The sequence below is a fragment of the Pinus tabuliformis genome, chromosome 6 (genome assembly GCF_031772625.1).
Source record: "Pinus tabuliformis cultivar Carrire ecotype Pingquan chromosome 6, CPIR1, whole genome shotgun sequence".
NCBI classification, from domain to species: Eukaryota; Viridiplantae; Streptophyta; class Pinopsida; order Pinales; family Pinaceae; genus Pinus; species Pinus tabuliformis.
This window is the reverse complement of record NC_142292.1, coordinates 1,407,293,680-1,407,313,544: the sequence shown is the minus strand read 5'-3', so window position 1 is coordinate 1,407,313,544 and position 19,865 is coordinate 1,407,293,680. Positions and strand designations below refer to the sequence as shown.

The 19,865-nt window shown below is 39.8% G+C and overlaps 1 protein-coding gene across 2 annotated transcripts in view; it reads left to right on the top strand.

The window, feature by feature from the left end:
* Positions 1–3,964: 3,964 nt before the first annotated feature.
* Positions 3,965–19,865, top strand: part of LOC149263923 (polarity axis stabilization protein) — an 89,098-nt gene continuing 73,197 nt past the window's right edge. Inside the window, exons 1-3 of one of the 2 annotated variants that reach the window (XM_089426859.1) lie at positions 3,965–4,365; positions 4,491–6,905; positions 7,075–7,267. In XM_089426859.1, the coding sequence (XP_089282985.1) occupies positions 4,927–6,905; positions 7,075–7,267 (2,172 nt within the window). In that variant the 5' untranslated portion in view covers positions 3,965–4,365; positions 4,491–4,926. Of the gene's footprint in view, positions 4,395–4,428; positions 6,906–7,074; positions 7,268–19,865 lie in introns of both variants that reach the window. The other variant, XM_089426863.1, reaches the window with a different exon arrangement.

Here is a 19,865-nt window from a genome sequence, read left to right as displayed (position 1 = left end):
TAGTTATTATGGATTGTTTTGCATGTTGTTGAACTTGCATAATTGCATCAAATGCTATACATGGTTATTCTACAATAGTAAAGAAGATATAGGTATATAATCAACAAGCAATTGATGGATAATGATTCCATGTAAACCATTGACGAGTATTTGATGGTTAGTAGATCTGTATATATAATTGACGACAGTTAGTGCGTAGTTAATGGCCAATAGATTTGTTTTGTAGAATCGATGAAAATTGACTTAGTATAAAGTCAATGGACAATCAAATTGATTATATAGTTGATCGATGGTTGAGGGATAATAGACTCAAGTGTATAATCAAAGATCAATTTATATTTGTCAACCAAGGGGTCCAAGAAATATGATCAAGGAAAAGTTGGTATCTACAACAAGAGGGAAAATCATGTTTTAGATGTACACGTACTCTTGACTATGGATAGAGGCCAATGGGTATGCTCCAATATATATTCATGGTAAAACTTGTATTTGAAAGGAAGTTATTCATAATCCACAAGTTGAAGATATTTCCAACCATCAAAAGATAATTAGATATCTTATGAGTGTTCATTCTCTGGATCCATTTCCATGCATATTCTGGCATGGAAGAAGAGAGAGGCTCAGTGTGCTAAATGCATTTTCCTAGGGAATTTATAATGGCTTTGAGGCTAGCTTCATTCCAAAAATTAATAAGGTGAGGTAGACAGACCCAGATAGGAATAATTGAAGGGATATCATTCTTACAGTTGAAGTGCAGGATCGATCTGTTTAGGTACATTCCTTTAGACCCATAAAAATATGGTCCACTTCTAAAGATGGGATCGTGGTCTTCCTTAGATTTAAGGAGGAAAATGAAGAATCCCTTCCTATAGAACAATTACATCAAATTTCCTTTAATCATTGGATGCTATATTTTTTAGATCCATAACATCATGACTCTTGGGGATGACCATAACCCTATAAATTGCCTAATCAAGCCTTTTTCACCAAGCTTGAGTCGCATATAATAAACAACCACCAACATAGGGATATCAAGAACTTCTTGGAGTCTGTTAACAAAACGAGCATGCAAAGCTCTTGTGTGTTTTTCAGAAGTGGTGATTATGGAATGAAATACCTCTATTTATGAGAAGGGATGGGGGAGGATGCCCCCTTTGACAACATTGACCATGGTCGAGAGTAGGGATATCGAAAGGGAAGGGAAGTAGAGGCTTAAGGTTTTAGATAAGAAATCAGATGGATGTAAATTAGAAAATTGTTTTTTCTTTTATTAAACACCATGATTATAAACATGCATAAAAATGATTGATTTAAACATTTCTTCACAATTGTACATTTGAAATTTGGGATGACAACTCTCTAGCTGATTAAGATGTTACACTTGGCGTATGTTTCCTTGCATCTAGTAATAAGATGCTTCCTCCTCCAACCCAAATCATAAGAGGTATGTTATGCCTATAGATGTAATTAGTTTAAATTCATATTAACCCTAAAATTATTAAGCATCAAAAGATATCAAACCCTTTGAAGTACAAACCCAAAATAAATTTATAACTTAAAAAAAATTGATTCCTTGTAATTGTTTTTTTTTAAGCAAAAGATATTTCATTTAAAGCATGTAAAAAACAAATATGTTGGTTTGCTTTGCTCTACCACTATGGAAACCAGACTAGTGGTAAAACCAAAGTTCTTTGAGCATCCAAATATTGCCTATGTTTTGAAAGTTCAAAATTATAGATCTTATCCGATGAGGCCTATGGCCTACTAGAGTCGCTATGAACTGCTAACTAGAAATAACTAAATAAAATAGACAAAGAAAGTGTAAGCACAAACCATTAACCAATTTTGGGGAAGTCTAATTCCTTAACAACAATGGCTTCTTTGCTGCTTCCTAGTGAGCAGCCTAGATTCACAGGGAGGCCAAAGTATGCCTCAATTCTTTGCATCCTTCGATCTAATCCCTGTGCTACGAGTTGAATTTCACAGGACATCGACATAATTTCATCTTGTGTCGCGTTTTGATCCAATAATACTTATCCAAGTAACATTTTCATGTGCTAATACATGTCTATGGTATACATATACTGGTTAAAATGACCCCTTTCGTGATTGACATTTGGAACCCAATATCCTATTTGATTGTAAATTTCCATGTCCAATAGGCAATCTCGCCCCCCTACAATCTCTTAATTTGCATTGGCAATTTCTTCTTGAATCAGTTGCAGTGTATGAGCCAGAAAAAGCTCAGTTGAGGACTTCGTCCTCTACTAGGTTTGAGAGTTTACCGTTACCATATAGTACACTGCTCCACGACAACTTCTTGTGTGTTGCCGAGACATTTTGAGTTTCAAGCATGTGTCGGGGTAAAAAAAGGATAGGTGAAGTATGGCAGGAATATGGAGTTGGGGAAGGTGAGTTTAAACTAGTAGGAGAGACCTGCAATAGAAAGGGCTTGAATAAAGACATAGGAGTCTTAGAAAGAAGGTGCATTAGCAAAGAGGTTTGGCAAGAGCGATTGCTGTAAGAGCAGGGACAAAACTGAAGTAGAGTGCAACTCTTTGAAAAAGTGAGGGAATAACAGGGAAGGGGGGTGGGGTGGTTGAGACCTAATCACCAAAGATAACAAATAACAGAGGAAAAGTAGGGAAAGCCTAGACCGTGAGGGAAAGGGTGGGCATACAAGAGTGTTAACTGAAAAGTCGAGGAGGAGCCTTGCTCTAGAGAGAAACAACAATGAATCACCATCACAAAAGGCAGGAAGGGAATTTAAACCAAATCTTAACACCTTGCTACAATAACTGTTGAATGCAAGAGCCAAAGGCCATGAATAACTTTGATTCTTAATCATATCATAGCCTAGACCAAAAATTACTTTGCACCTCGTGTGGAACCGCTCTGGTACATAAACCAAGCATCCTCTACTACATGTGATGAACAATTTGCATGATGAACTAGCCTGGGAATATCTCCAAGTGCGGAGGTGGTGGATTATCACCAATGTAGTCACCTTTTGAATCAATCTTCATGTGTAGCAACATTAATCCTCATTCACTTGTGTAATTGTGTGATCCCATGGAAAATTGTGTTGACAAGATTGACTTGCACTAACATGGCTTAAATGAAACATTAAGAAAGAGACGCTGTGCCCCGTCAACCCTTACTTATACTTATTAAGGCAATGGCCATAGCCCTCCCCACCTATCCCTTTTCCCTCCCCACCTATCCCTTTTCGAGCAACCCTTAAAAATAATTCCTTATAAATTTAAATCTACAAAATTTAATCTTAAATCTAAACTTAAGTTAAAACTCTTGTGCTTAACATCATTAATTTACATTTGTGATAGGAGTGAAGAATAAAGACGTGTAATTTATTGGGTAGAAATGAGGTCGCGTTTATCCTACTTGAAATTTCTCGGTAGAGGGCAAATCTCAATAATAAAGAGACTCAAGATGAATGAATGAATGAAAGAAAGCAATTTTAATGTCCACGAGAATGAGACCAATATATATATAGGACTACATCTTCATCATGTCCAACTTCTCACCTCAATTAGGGGATAGAACAAGATTTTTCAATGAGACTTCATTTCCATGACCATTGCCAATTGAGCTACCCCAAACACACATACAATATCACTATAGATCACAACATCAATATCACTTTTTATTTTATTGAATTTAGGCTTCTGTGATCTATTTCAAATTTATTGAGAAGGTTTTGACGATAATCACATCAAAATTTATTTGTCAAGGCGTTTTAAACCAACGAGTGTGGTTCATCTCATCTTGCTAATTCAAAACAGGTCGACAAATAAATTTTAATGTGTTTATCACCCAAAAAAAACCCTTCCTAATAATTTTTTATTTCGTTAAAACTATCCGATGGAAATCTAGTCAAGTTTAATTTGTACGTTGAGCTGCTTTTTAATAATAGAAATTATTGCATCCCAGGAATATTAGAACTGAAATGTTGCTCTAGCTCACGACATGTTAATTTTAATTTCTTACGGGTACTTTTATATGAGAAGTTTTTCAGCTACTGTTATTCCATAGATTTTCACCCCTTGGCAATGTTCCCACACCATTGAGGTAATGTGAGCAGCTTGGAATGCAGGGTGCATGCCACAAACGACACGGTTGGCCCAGCTGATGATACCCAAATAATGGAAAACCACAGTTTGAAGTTCATGACCCCCTCAGTCTGTAAACTTGTTTTGTTTGGGTAACGAGTAAAGAGTTCGGTCTCCGAAACCTTGATAAAGAGATTATAATAAGCATATGGATGGTGGTGCTGACATCGCTTTTTTATTTCCAGCAGGACATACGCTGCGTCTGAGTATCTGATCTCAAGCTCTTCTTTGATGGGTAAGAGAGCAACTCCTGATAAATTTTAGGTTTAGTTCAGTGTTTTACGAATGTATTTTGTAGGTTTAGTTCAGTGTTTTACGAATGCATTTTGTAGAGAAAATAAATGGTATTTTTCTGTTCAGATTGGATAAAATTGCACGTATTATGATGGCACATTTTGCCCTGGATTTGTTATATTTTGGTTGGATGGTGGATAGCGAAATGGACATTCTCAGCAGCACTTGGATTGGACTTGTACAGAACTTCGATTCGGCTGTTTGTCCGTTCAAAGTGCAATGAAATCTCTCAATTGGGCCATTGAATTTTTCAGGCTGTTATCCATGCTATAAACCAAGAGAATGCTTGACACACTGACTGTAATTTATGAGAATGATTAATTCCTGGAAGGTGGAAAGGGCATTTGAAAAATCTTTGTTTCTGTTGGATTTTTAGGACAGAACCAATGTCTGGCAGGTCCAGGGAATATTGAAAGAATTTGGGTTTCTTATAGTTTTTGAAACGAGGGGAAATCTATCTATTAAATGCCTAGAAATGCAGAATTGGTGATAAAATATAGTTATGAATCAGAGTTTGTCATTTGGGTCGAGGCTAGAGCTTAATTCTAGACCAGATGTCAAGTCTCTTAGGAGATGGGTTATGTGTTTCTGCATCATCAGGTTCGACTTGGAGCAGGGGCAGGTCATTGAGGAGTGTTATCCACCGGGATCTCTCAGCACCGACGAGGAACTTGACGTTGCTTTCAGTTCGTTTCCGGACTCTATGTCACAGTCTCACAATCGATCTAGTGTTCACGACTGTATGTTTTTCTTCCGGGTTAGAAGGAGAGGGGCAACTCCTGCTGCCCAGTCACCTGGATTGAAACAGGATGCCTCTGCTGTTCTTGCAGGAAGAGAGGAGACTGATCCATCCTCAGATGTTCTCGAATTGGTCCCTGAAGAACAGGAAAGGCTGGGACAAAATCTTGTAGAGGAAGATGATATTGATAATGCTAATTTAAAGTCATTGGGTGAGTTGGGATCCAAAACTTCTTCTGTAGAATCTGTTTATGATTCCACAGTTCAAACAGATGAGATTTCGGGCAATGATGGAGTGGGGTGGTCAAGTATGTCCGTTCCTAGAATTCTTGCAAGTGTTATATCTAATAGATTTAGAGATAAAGATGTAGCAGAAAAAGGTGAATTTGGCTCTTCCCAATCAAGCAGTTCTAGGCTTGTTTTCTCTCGGTCCTTACAGCGAAGTGAATCTGACTCGGGGATGTTCCAAAGTTCCAAAGTTATTGAGAGGACAAGCAGCAGGGGTGTTCCAGGGAGCGGTGGTCCTAGATATCTATATGGATACGTTTTCAACAGGCAGAGGCAGGATGAAAGACTGAAACGAGGCGGAGAGCAAAAATCAGTGGTTATTCTATCACACAGGCCTTATTTAAGTGTATTTAAGCCTCTATTACAGATACTGGGGCCCTTGTATTTTGATCTTGGCAAACAAGCACTTGAACATGTGGCTACATATGTTTCAAGATGGCCTAGCCCAGCTCTGGGGAAGTTTATGGAGCTTCCAATAGGAAACGCAACTTTGAAAACTCACTTACCTCCTGCACACACGTTACCTACCGGTTGTGGGAGCTCCACTGATGACTTTATTTCAGCGATGGCTCCAGTAGCTCCTTTGAATCAATCCATTCCACAAGGAATTTTCCACGAGGCGGATCTATTTGGGATGTTCAGAGGGATTTTGTTACAGCTATGGGCACTCTGGGAGCTTCTTTTAATTGGGGAACCATTGCTGGTGATTGCACCAACCCCATCCCAGTGCTGTGAAGATGTCGCTGGACTTGTGGGTTTGATGGCACCTCTTCCTTGTAGTATTGACTTTCGTCCATATTTTACAATCCATGATCCTGATTTTTCCATGTTGAATTCCCTCAAAGAAGATGAACGGGCTCCTCCTATGATTTTGGGTGTTACAAATCTCTTTTTCTTGAAGGCTCTTCGAAACGTCCCCCATGTTATATCAGTTGGTAGTTCACTTTCAAATAGTAACAGGCTTTCCCTCATTCCCCAGTCGTCTATTATTAAAAATGGGAATCAAGGAAGACCACAGCTACAACTTTCGGCATTGAAAAAATTTTCTCCTACAAATTTGCTGAAGGCTGTAAAGGTCAAGAGAGATGGACCTCTTTGTCTTATGACAGAGCATAAAGAAGCTGTTTGGACTAATTATGTAGCCACAACCAAGCCAGACACCTCTGTGTTAAATCGGCTTGTAGATGCTGGCATGTCTCCAAGGATTGAGGAATCAATGTCAGTTGTGAATAATGAGATTTTGCGGCGCCACTTTTTGGAATTTACGACCAACTTTCTTGCTCCCTTTGGCCCATTTTTAAGAGCCACTACCCCTCCAGAAGGAGTTTCACCGTTTGCAGATCCTCCTCCTCTTCCACCATTTGATGCTCATAAATTTCTGGAAGGACTAGCCGCTAGAGGACCAGGAAAGTTTTTATCCAAACGGATGAGAGCAAACTGGTTAGATCTGTACAGGTACTGATTATGGGAGGTAGATCAACTGCTTTTTGGTTATGTTCTTTTCACACTCTGAATAGGATTGCATGGAGTTTAAAACTTTAAAAGTGCCATTTATTGTGATTTATGTGCCGTGTTCTTGGGAAAAACGTCTCAAGAATTTTAATAGAATGCAGTCATTGAACAGACGCTTTCTCAAGGGACCTAATTTTATGCCATGGTTTCAAAGAAGACGCTCAGTTGCCGAACAAGAGCAACATAGATTATGGAGGCAAGCTCGAGCCAAAGCTGACATTCAACAATTCCTCTCAAAAATGTCTGAGGTGGAGGTTGTTGATTCATTTAATGCTGTGGAGAAGCATCTACTTGCGGAGATACAGGTACATCAACCCAGAGTATAATGTTTGTGCCTTCACCTCTCTGTTTATGCTTCTCCTTTTAGTTAAGATGTAGAATATTGCAGTCCTTTTGGATTCGTGAAACTGTTCTCCATAAAATGTTTCACATAGGTGCATAGGATGGAGGAAGCTTTCCCTTCTTGGTAGTAGTGTATACGTTTCCAATAAGGGTTTATGCATTTGGATCATGAAAACGTTTATCCTTCTAAAAGGCAAGCAATGTCTACTGATCTGCTTCAAACAAATGTTTTATGACAATGCATCTCAACGTGTTTTGCTCAGATGGGTGCGTTAAGTCATAAGCTTTATATAAGAGGTAAAATATAAATGTCTGTTGGGTTGTGATCTAGTGGTTGAGATGGGTTCAACCCTGGTGAGCATCGAGTCAGCTGGCCAAGTTTGACAGTATTCAAATTTCATATCAAGCATTAACTAAAAAAAGGAGCCAAAATTTGGATCTGGAATCTGCAGTACACTTCTAGCGATTCAGTGGTAATTTATGGTAGATTGCCCTAGGTCTAATGGAGATAGTTTTTTATTTGATGGAACTGCAAACTTTTATCTAACTGTATGGATAAGCGTTTAAGGGTTGTACGTTCACTGGCAATTCTAACATAGCTTTTGCTTTTAGCCCATTTCGTATTTACATGAGTATCAGATGGAAAAGGAGGGAATTACAGCTGATTTGTTACAGTAGTTATGGGCAAGGTTGCTGGGGTTTGTTGGTGCAGCTGTTAGTGCTGGTACGGGGATGACATTTTTAAAATCTGTGTTGGTTGGGGTGTTGGGTGCTGGTGCATATCACACACATTTATATATCATAGTTGCATGGTTACCTGTACTTGCCATCCTCGCATCCTGATGACCTCCTCCTTCAGAATGGAAAATTGTCATATATTGTAAAGTGTGGTTCAATTTTTTCATCCTTATTGTAGCATATCAACACTTTTACCTGTACCCAGACTTATCCATGTAACATAGATATTATATTTGTATGCAACCACCTCTGTTATATGTAGAAAAAAAAACTGAAAGCCACAAAGCCTAAAATGTATGAAAACATATGAGATTACTGTTCAAATAACGCATTTCATCAAGTGATAAGATCCTATTTTATAAGAGTTAAAACGAACATAATATAAGCAGTAAGTTATTAAATTATATTGCCGATCTGTCATATGTTTTGAAACTTCAGAGTAGAAATATCAAGCCAACAATGTGGAAATCATATGATAATACGAAAAAATTCAGAGTATTCAGAGCAAGATTAGACTACTGATCAATGCCAATGCTAGTGGCAAAAAAGATGGTACCCTCGTCATCTACATCCTCAAGACCCCCTGCCAATTGATGTCCTCTATATACTCAACATTCGCATGCTTTATAAGCCTTTCCACGGTTTCTAATTTTATCTATTCAATAAGGCTATTAAGTTCAATCTCTGCGTCAATACATATGACATCATCTTATTGAAAGGCAGACATTGGGTAACGACCTCCATTTCTAATATCTCATGTATTAAGTGATCATGTTTGTAAATGTTAGACTTTCAGAACCCAACACCCGGTATTCGGTTCCCAGCGATTACTAAGCAGAACAAATACACAGCGAAATTTCTAACTCATAAAAAATATAGCGGAAACAAAAATAACTCAATCTGAATCACACACACACATAAACAGATTTCTGCCCAATCACCAGTTCTTCATTAATAATTTAATCACAAAACTTACTTGGGCTCTTGTAACAGGGATAATGGCCCAGCTGAGAAAATACAATACTGATCACTAGCCTCACTGCATTCTCTCGGACCCAACACATGCTCACTGAGAAGCCTCTCTCAATCTTGTGCTAATGTTATGTGCCTTAGCACCTCATGTTAGGCTCAATTTATAACTTTCCTAGGCTACGATTGACGGTGAAAATTAGCGTGTCAAATTAACTGAAGATAAGTGACATTACTTTAGTTAACCATCCTATCTTTAGCTTTCTCTACTTTAACTCAAGTACAAGTCATAAATCTAGCTTGCTTTACATGCACATCACATCAACATTCGTGCAACTTACTTGCACACTCTGCATGTCGAATGCAAGCTCCTAACGAGGCAAAGCAAGGTCTTTCTAGTCAAGACACAAGACTAGAAGTACCTTCCGAGCTACAAAACTCAACACTTTGATCCAGATTTATGAAGGAACGAAATGAAATACAAACTTAAAACATAAACACAAAGATACAATGAAATTGACTTCGATTAATAAATCGCAAATACTGAAAATTGTTTACATGCACAATGAAAGCAAACTAGCTCGGACAATGGTAGCTTATCTCTGAGAAGAGATGTGATGACTACATGCCTTCTAAATTGTGTTACAATGAGGCTCAGAGGCCTTTTTATCATGAAGAAACAATGAGAAACCCTAAACATTCAAAAACCTAACCCTAGGAGATGAAGCGCCAAAAGGTATGGGCCCTGATGGGGTTAGTTGGAACGTCAACTTCCCGGGGTCGTAACTTTGGCATACAATCTTCGTTTGGCATGTATGATAGCCCGTTAGAACGCTGTATCTGAGGACAACAACTTTGCACTGCAAACATGGCTTTTTGAATCATCCATGTTTGCTCGTTCCCCCAAAAAACGTTGTTTAGGGCCTCAAAACAATTCTGGAAGTTTAGGACTCGAAAACTACCAAAAATAGAAAACTGCCGAAATAGGAAGTTGTGTTGAAAAATAGGAAACTGATAAAACAATGTTGGGAGTCCAAGTGGAATAGGTGCGTCACCACCAATATACACCTGGATAAGTGATCTCCCCTTAGGAAGCAATGGTCCCCATTGTGTTGAGTGCCTCCATGAGGTGAGGAAATTTCTACTGAACTTGGTCCCTGGTGAGCCACTTTCCTTAGTGCAGGAGCTGACTGACTTTGACAACCTGATACATTTGAATCCTCTGTTGGTGAGTGTTCTTAATTTGTGTGTCCATGATCCGATCAATTGTGGCCTGTTCAATGCAATTTGGGTTTAGGTCTGTTGGTGTTAGCTGCTTAACAATGTTTGATGTGTCCAATAATGTTGGAAAGTATGGCCAAAGGAATGAAGGGATACTTAGCTCGAAAGCATTGTCATCCACAACCTTGGTGATGGTGTAAGGCTCATATTGGAGTGGTTGAAGCTTTTGATGGGCTTCGACATGGTGTTCCTTCTGCGAATGCAACCAAACCTTGTCGCCCACTTGAAACTTATGTGGCACCGGATGCTGATCATGACATTGCTTGTACTTAGTATTGACTTTATCGAGGATATCATGAAACTGCTGGCGAATGTGTTGAATGCATTCAATAAACTTGATGGCCTTATGTCAACTTTGGATTGAACATGTGCAAATTTTGTCTGTGTAGTTGCAAGAGGCATTGCAACATCATTGGGACACAATGGTTGAAATCTTAGACCCACCTGAAAGGGACTGTGGCCAATAGAGCTATGGAGAGCTTTGTTATAGCTGTGTTGCACATAGGGGAGACTCTCATCCCATTTTTGTAGATGCTTAGAGTTGTACATGCGTAATATGTGCGTTATCATCTTGTTGACGACCTTTGTTTGGCCATCATTTTGGGGGTGGAATGCAATCGACTTGGTGAGCTTGGTGTCCAACAATGACGAGAGGCTCGACCGAAATGCGCTGAGGAACCTGTTATCTCGATCTAATATAAGGGTTTGTGAGATCCCAAAATGTGCCCATACTTGTTCGAAGAAGAGCTTGGCAGTGGCTTTTGCTGTGATACTCTTTGCAGGCAACCAATATTGCCATCTTAGGAAATCTATCAACAACCACAAACACAAAGTCATTACCATGCTTGGTAGAAGGAAGGACAGACATATAGTCCATGGAGATGGATTCCTAAGGTCTGCTAGGAGTAGGCAAAGGAGTGTACATGCCTTGCTTCTTAATGGTTGGTCTGGTGGGGGCACATGAAGTGCCAATAGAAATAATTCTATAGCACTGCGACTGTCTTTTCCACATCAAAGTGTCCTGCGACCCAACTGTGATGCGCTTCCCAAATCAACTTGGCACACTCGCTTGAAGGAACACAAAGATGTCTCAGATAGCACAATAGTCCATCCTGAAGGTGGAAGCCTTGAACTGGCTTTCCAACCATCAACATCTTGTAGGTGGTAGTGAATTCTGAGTCATTTTCATATAGGTGTGGCCATTCAGAGGTATCGTGCCCACAAGAGTTGAGAACTGTGTTCAGTGCCACAATCTGGGGCTAGCTAAGGCAGTTTGCAACGCGATTGGTGCTACCCTTCTTGTATTTAATGTTCAAAATCGAATGGAATTGTTGCAAGTATGTGGACCATTTCTGATGGCGATCGTTCTCCTTCCCTAGAATATAATGTTTCTATTGTCGGCAGGCCTGCATGATAGAATACATTTCCTTATCATAGGTGGGGTACCTTTGAACAATATCAGAGAGCATCTCACTGTGATAGGCCACTGGATGCCCTTGCTGAGTGAGGACTGCACCAATAGCATACTCAGAGGCATCTATCTCAATCTCAAATGGTTGTTGTAGGTCTGGCAAGGTGAGGACTGGTGTAGAGCAAAGGCAATGTTTCAGTTCAATGAATGCCTTCTATTGTGACTTGGACCAAAAAAACTTTGCTTTTGCTCTACCCTTGGTAACTTGACTCAAGGGCCAAGTGATATGAGAGAACCCCAACACGAATCTTCGATAGAAATTAGCAAGGCCCAAGAAGTTGCGAAGCTCTGTTAGAGTCGTCAGGGCCGGCCAATCCTAAATGACTTGGATCTTAGCTGGATCCACATGCACGCCTTGCTCATCAATTATGTAGCCCAGATATTGGACTTGGTCCATGCCAAAGGAGCATTTCTCCAAGTTGGCACATAACTTGTGCTGTCGCAGGGTTTGAAGGACATGTCGAATATGTTGCAAGTGCTATGCCCAACTCTTGTTGAAGATGAGGATATCATCTAGATATACAGCCACTTATGAGTTGGTGAAAGGTCACAAGATGTCGTCCATCAACCTCATAAAAGTTACAGGGGCATTTGTCAACCCAAAGGGCATGACCAACTTCTCAAAGAGACCCTCCTTAGACTTGAAGGCGATCTTCCATACATCCATGGGTTCTATTGGAATGTGGTGATAACTGGACTTCAAATCAATCTTGTTGAAGTACTTAGCCCCCTTGAGCTGGTCAAGAAGGTCATCAATCTGTGGGATCAGGTATCTGTTTTTGACTGTGATTTTGTTCAGTGCCCGATTATCAATGTAGAATCTTCAAGTCCCATCTTTCTTTTGCATGAGTACAATTGGGCTCCCACAAGGTGAGGAACTTGGTCGGATGTGCCCTTTTTGTAACAACTCCTGGATCTGTCGCTTAATTTCTTCATTTTCCAGAAAGGAGTGATAGTAGATTGACCCATTAGGTAGAGCTGCGCAGGGGGTCAGATCGATCAAATGCTTGACCTCACAGTGCAAAGTTACCCCCATCGATGAGGAGAAGATGTCCCTGTACTCTTCCACGACCTTATCCACTTGCTTCTGTTGCGCGGCAAAGCCCTTTTTGGAGGCCATGGATGTTGCTACGATCTTCCCCTTACTTTTGAGAGTGAATCAGGAAGAAAACAAATTTTCCAGTCTGGGAGATGATCGTACTGCATTGCTTAACAAAGATCAAGGAAATGGTGGTAGGTGGGGCTACCTTCAGTATCCTATATAGTTTTTTGCCCAAAGAAATAATAATAGTACGAGGTCTGGACTCATACACAACACGATGCTTCGACAAGTATGGTTGGCCTAATAAATCATCACAAACTTCGAGGGGAGCACACAATACCTCGTCGTTGAAAGGCTTGATGTTGTAGGGCAGGCGACACTGCTGATTGACATGGAGATCTCGCCCTTGTTGGAACCACCAGACGGTGTAGGGCTGCAGGTGTGGCTTTGTCGAAGGGCCCAACTGCTTAATGACCTCTACTGAGATGAGGTTCTTTTGACTCCCACTATTGACAATGAACTACAGTGGAGCACCCTTCACCCACATTTGTGAGTGGAAGAGATGCTCACCCTCCTTCGGATCTTCAGGCTCACTTTTCTTAACCTTGGTGGTGGCAATGGTGGTGCTGGGTTCTGCATCAATGATTTGTTTCCCCTTGTCAGGTTCTGGCTTAGAGTCGAAACATGCATTTGACTCAAAAGCTTTCAACTAGACCTCCAGTGACTACTTTGCGCGACATTCACTTGTGTTGTGAGTGGGGTTCTTGTGGAACTCACACCACTTTCTTGTGTCTTTCTTCATCTCCCATTGCTATTCTTTGCTTGCAACTTTGACGGGTTGTCTTGGGTTGTTCCACCTTGGCTCTGTCATTTGTTCTGCGATTTGGGGGTGCCCTTGCCCTGCTTTGGATTTGCAGATCCAAAGTTGCTAAAATGTGCAACTATGGCCAAATTCCACTTTGGACAACTCATTGGCCGATGAAGATGTTTGGACAAAATTCCTCTTTCCGAGACAACCAAAATTGACCCTGGAAGCATTGAATTCAGACAAGGAGAAAGATGTTTTTGATATCAAGCCCACAAGTGCACATTTGGTCAAGGTCGGCTTGGGGTCAATTAGACAAATTGAGCCCCCCTCCATCGCATATAAATAAAGGAGACCTTTAACCTCATTTGTCACACCAACATCACACATCATTTCTTCTCTCTCCTTGTTAAAATTGGCAACTAGGGCCAAATTCCACTTTGGACAGCTCATCTGATGGAGATGATGATTGCATTGAATTCCTCTTTTCGAGAGGACCAAAATTGATCTAAAGATCGTCAAGTTTGGACAAGTAGAAATGTGTTTTTGAATTTATTCCCGCACATGTGCAAATTGTCAAGGTCGGCCACATCGTCATGTAGGCTCGTGAAGCCCAAGAGACATGTCACTTCACCCTCAACGACTTGTATAAATATCAGTGACCTCTCACCTCATTTTGCACCTCACTCACTCGCATATTCTTCTCTCTCCTTCACTCATTGGTTCTTACAACTATTGGGCAACTCTTCTCTCTCACACGTGTGGCAAGGAGGATGAATTTCTGGGCAGATTATAGGGCCATAATTTCAAAGCTGTTGCAGTGTTTGACCAATGTTGACCAAGCACTTTAACTCATCCTTTACTGTGATTTTTGTAGGAAAATTTTGTTTTTGGCAGGCCCTGCTATTTGGCATAGAAACCAAGATTTTTTGGGCACTTTGACATGCATTGACCGCAGAGTTGACTTCAGGTTGACCAAGTTTGACTGCTGTTTGGTTGACATTTTTGGGCTGATTTTGACTAGCTAAGGATGCCGAGTTGAATGCACTTTGACCAAGCTGCTAAAGGGCTATTTTGACCCTTGACCATTGACTGGTTAGGTCACACACTGCTGCAGGTTTGACTGCTATTAACGAGGGACATAATTGTAGAATTTGTCAGGGATGTTTTGATCATCTATTGGCAAGTCAATTTTGACTTTATTGTACTCTCTCTGCTGAACATTTGAATAATAATAAGAAGAATTGATCAAAGGGTTTTCCCCATCTTGGAATTTTTCCCTGGCATTTGCCAAATCTAGTGTTCTCTTGTCCTGGCTTGTCTTCTGCATTTTATTGTTCATGTTCTATCTACAGTTACTGTCAAGGTGTTTTATGGTTAATTTGATTGCTATTGGAAAACTAAATTGGAAATTGTCATTGGGCTGCTAAAGGAACATTGAAATAATTGTGCTAAGCATAGAACATACCATTGTTAACTAAAGTTAACACTTCTTCATTGATTGGTTTGTACAGATCTGAGACAACCTATTCTTCTTTACATGTGCAAGGGTTTGGAGGCATCTTTGACTTTGTGCGTTGACTTTTTGCAGCAAGATAGTTTGACTTTGGTTTGACCGAGTTTCTCTCCTTGGTTTGATTCACTTTGACCAACAAAATTTTGATCTTGGAAGACTGAGTTGTTTGGCACAAAAATCGAGGAAATCTGGCACTTTGACCAATGTTGACTGCTGTTTTGACCGCAAAAAAATTACAACATATTTTCTCTCTCCTTTGACTAGATTTCACTGAACTTTGGAAGATTGTTTTGGTTTGATTTTCACCAACATTGGACGCTGAGTTTGACGGAGTTTGACCGAGCTCAAGAGGAGTTGTTTCACTGTTGCATTGACCATTGACTGCTCACTGGTTAGGGCACATTGGTTGTTGTTGACTTTTTAGGATTGCAGACTTTCATCAATATCAGATTTGACTTTGGATATTGGTTTGGATTCTTTACAAAAGTTAAGTCCCATTGACTTTAACTTTCATCATTGTACTCTATTGGATATTCTCTCTGTGCTGAACATTTGATATTTGATAATAAGAAGGATTGATTAAGGGCTTTTCCCCTCTGGGGTTTTTTCCCTGGCTTTAGCCAAATATTGGTGTTCTCTTGTCTTGACTTGTCTTCTACATTTATTGTTTATGTTCTATCTACAATTATTGTCAATGTGAATTAACGGTTTATGTGGTTGCTGTTGGAAATTAAAGTGGAATTGTCATTGGGCTAATAAAATGACATTGAAGTAATTGTTGCAAGCATAAAACATACCATTGTTATCTAAAATTAACATGGTATCGGAGCTCAGGTGAGGACAAGCCCATGCAAGAGAAACACAAAAAACAATCACCAAGATATTTGTTGACAAGGACTAGTCTCTAGGCTGCTACTTCAAATTTCAAGGCTGAGGATAAGCTCAATGACAAGTCAAATTATCATGCCTAGAAAATGACTCTTGATTTGACCTTGGAGGAGCATGAAGTATTGGACTATGTTCAAGGGAAAGTGTTGGAGCCTCCTTCAAATGCACCTGTTGCTACTATAACGAAGTATAGAAAAGGTGAGGTCAAAGCTAATAAAATTTTGATTGAATCCATTCAAAAGCATTTGGTTGCCTATATTTTTGATTTGGGAACTTCTAAGGAAATATATGATAGGTTGGTTGAGATGTTTAAAGTGAACAATGCAAATCAATCCTCTTTCTCAAAAACAAGTTGAAGGATATCAAGATGGAAAAATGGGAGTCTATCCCCTATTTCATGAGAATAACTCAAGTGAAGAATGACCTACTATCTATTAGAGAAGTTACTGCTGACAGGGAACTCATTCTCATTGCTCTTGGTTTTGATGAGCTATTGGCTAGATGCAATCAAGAGGAAACAAGGATGATGGAGAGAGATAAATCCTCCATTGGAAGTGAATCTACCGCTTTCTCTGCACATGCTAAAAGGAGGAAATATTCAAGGAGACAAGGTCAAGGATGTAAGAAGGGATTCAAAGGAAGAGGCGAAGGAAGATGCTACAATCGCATCAAGTTCGACCACTATGCTAGAGAGTGTCCTCACAAGAAAAGTCCTCTAAGGGATGACAACAACAACAACAACAACAACAACAATTGCAAAAGCAATAACAATCAAAGAAACAACAGGTACAACAATAAAGGAAAAGAGGAATGGTCCCGCTACTAGAGAAGGAAATAATTGACCTCCCAAGAAAACAAGAAATGCCAAGTATGATGAAAATAATGTTGTAGAAAAACAAGATAAGTTCTATTTAATTTCTGCTCTATCAACTACCTCTCCTCCGGATACCTTCGATCATTGGTTAATTGATAATGGAGCCTCAAGGCATTTCACTGGATATAGGGAGGCCCTCTAAAATTTAGTTGAGAGGAAAACTAATCTAAAGATTATTCTTGGAGATAATGCCACCTACCCCGTAAAAGGGATAGGAACTGTCACTCTTCACTTGAACTATGGTCAAACCATACATCTTCAGGAAGTCTTGTATGTGCTCGATTTGAAGAAGAATTTGGTGTCTATTTCTGCAATGGAAGACAAAGGCTTCAAGGTAGCTTTCATTGATGGAAAGGTACGTGTATGGCATAAAAATTTCAAAGATGCTTTTACTCTTGGGTTTAAGGTTGATGGTCTTTATCAAGTTGGTGGAAGTCTTTTGGGAGCATTGGCAAGTGATACCTCTATTCAATGTGAGCTATGGCACTGGAGATTTGCCCACTTACATTACAAAGCCTTACCTGGGGTAAGGAAGATGGTCACAAGAATGCCCGAGTTTCATATGAACCATGAAGGAGTCTGTCAAGGTTGTGCAGCTGGGAACATACAAAGGGACCATTCTCTTCTAGTGAAAGCAAGACAATTGATATTCTCCAATTGATCCATTTTGACCTGTTTGGTGTCTTGCCCGTAACTTTATTAGGAGGATACTCATGCTATGCAATTTTTGTGGATGACTTCTCACGTAAAACATGGATTTATTTCTTGAAGAAAAATGATGAAGTATTCAAATGGTTCCGTTCTTTGAAAGCGTTGGTGGAGAATCAAATAGGAAAGAAGATCAAGACGTTCATGACTGACAATGGAACCGAATATGAATCTAATGAATTCAATGACTTTTCCAGAGATGCCGACATTAAGAGGGAGACAACCGTTCCATATACTAGAGCAAATGGTTTTGCTAAAAGAGAGAATCAAACTGTTATGGAAGCCATTCGTGCCATAATCAATGATCAAGGTATACCAAAATTCTTGTGGGGAGAAGCGACTAACACTGTTGTATATGTTCAAAATAAAAGCCCTTATTAAGCTTTGGATTTCAAGACACCCAAAGAAGTTTTCACTGGTAAGAAACTCGATGTTTCTCATTTTAGAATCTTTGGATGTTCTGTGTATTTTCATGTGCCTAAAGAGAAAAGAAATAAGTTGGAAGCTTCTAGGAAGAAAGGTGTATTCATTGGATACTGTGAAAATTCAAAGGCATATAGAATCTATGTTCCTTGTCAAAGAGAGGTAGAAGCAAGTAGAGATGTTACCTTTGATTAAGACACTACCCTCGAGAAAGCCAAAGATCTTCCCATCTCAAGGAAGGATGATGATGTTGCTGAAAAACAAGAAGAACCTCCGATGGATGAACCTATGCCCGATGTTGATGGCCTGATGGATCCTCTTGATCCACCTCCTTGTGATCCCTCTACCTCAAAGAAAAGACCACTATGGCTCCAAGATACTCTTCAAGATGCAGAAAAACATTCTGCCCCTAGAGGAACATTTCAAGAAAGTAAGAAGCCTAAAAAATATCAAGGATACTTGGTTGCCATGAGTACTATCATTCAAACTGAACCTTGCACTTTTGAAGAAGCTGTAAAGCACCAGGTATGGAAAGATGCGATGGCTGAGGAGTATGAGTCAATCATGAAGAATGATGTCTGGGAAGTGGTGCCTAGACCCAAGGACAAGTCTGTGGTCACTTCAAAATGGATCTACAAAATTAAACATGGAGCTAATGGGAACGTTGAAAAATATAAGGCAAGGTTCGTGGCTCGTGGTTTCTCTCAAAAGGAAGGAGTTGACTATGATGAAATATTTGCACTAGTTGCTCGATACACCACTATTCGATCCATAATTGCTCTTGCTGCCAATCAAGGGTGGAGCCTACATCAAATGGACGTCAAGACTGCTTTCTTGCATGGCTCACTTAAGGAGGAAGTCTACTTGGAACAACCTCAGGGTTTTGAAGTAAAAGATAGAAGAACATATATATAGAGATTGAAGAAATCCCTCAACGGGTTAAAACAAGCCCCTAGGGCTTGGTATGAAAGGATTGATAGCTATCTTATGAAGTTGGGATTTACAAGGAGATATGCTGATCCAAACCTATACTTCAAGGTTGAAAAGGACATGCCACTTATTTTGGTCTTGTATGTCGATGATCTATTTCTAACTAGTGCAGACCCTCTCATTTATTGATGTAAGAGGGAGTTGACTTCCGAATTCAAGATGAAGGACCTGGGACTGATGCATTACTTCCTAGGTCTGGAGGTCTGGTAAAATCCAGGTGAAATTTTCCTTTCTCAAGGGAATACATTATGAAGCTGTTAGATGTGGGATGTTGGAATGCAAGTCTGTGTCTACTTCGATGGAATTAAAGAAGCTATGCGGAAGTGCTGCTGGTCCCGAATTGGCAAATCCTTCTGAATATAAACAACTTGTGGGGGCCTTGATGTTCTTGGTAAACTCTCGACCGGACATATGCTTCGCTGTAAATACTTTGAGTCAATTTAGGGTTGAGCCTCATCATATACATTGGATTATTGCAAAGAATCTTCTAAGATATCTTCATGGCACTATCAAGTATAGACTAAGATATATTGCCGTGAATTTGTAGTGCCGTTAATTTGAGGCTACATTAATATTCTGATGCTGACTTGGCTGGCAATGTGATAGATAGAAAAAGCATGCCAGGATGTTGCTTCTCTTTGGGACCTGCTTCGATTTCTTGGATGAGCAAGAAGTAGAAATTGATTGCTCTAAGCACCGCCAAGGCCAAAAATATCGCAGCTAGTATGGCCTGTTGTGAAGCTATTTGGTTGAGGAAGCTCTTCAGTGAGCTATTTGAGCATGTGCTAGAGACCGCTGTCATTTATTGTGATAACCAAAGTGGGATTCGCCTTTCAGAGAATCCCGTTTTTTATGA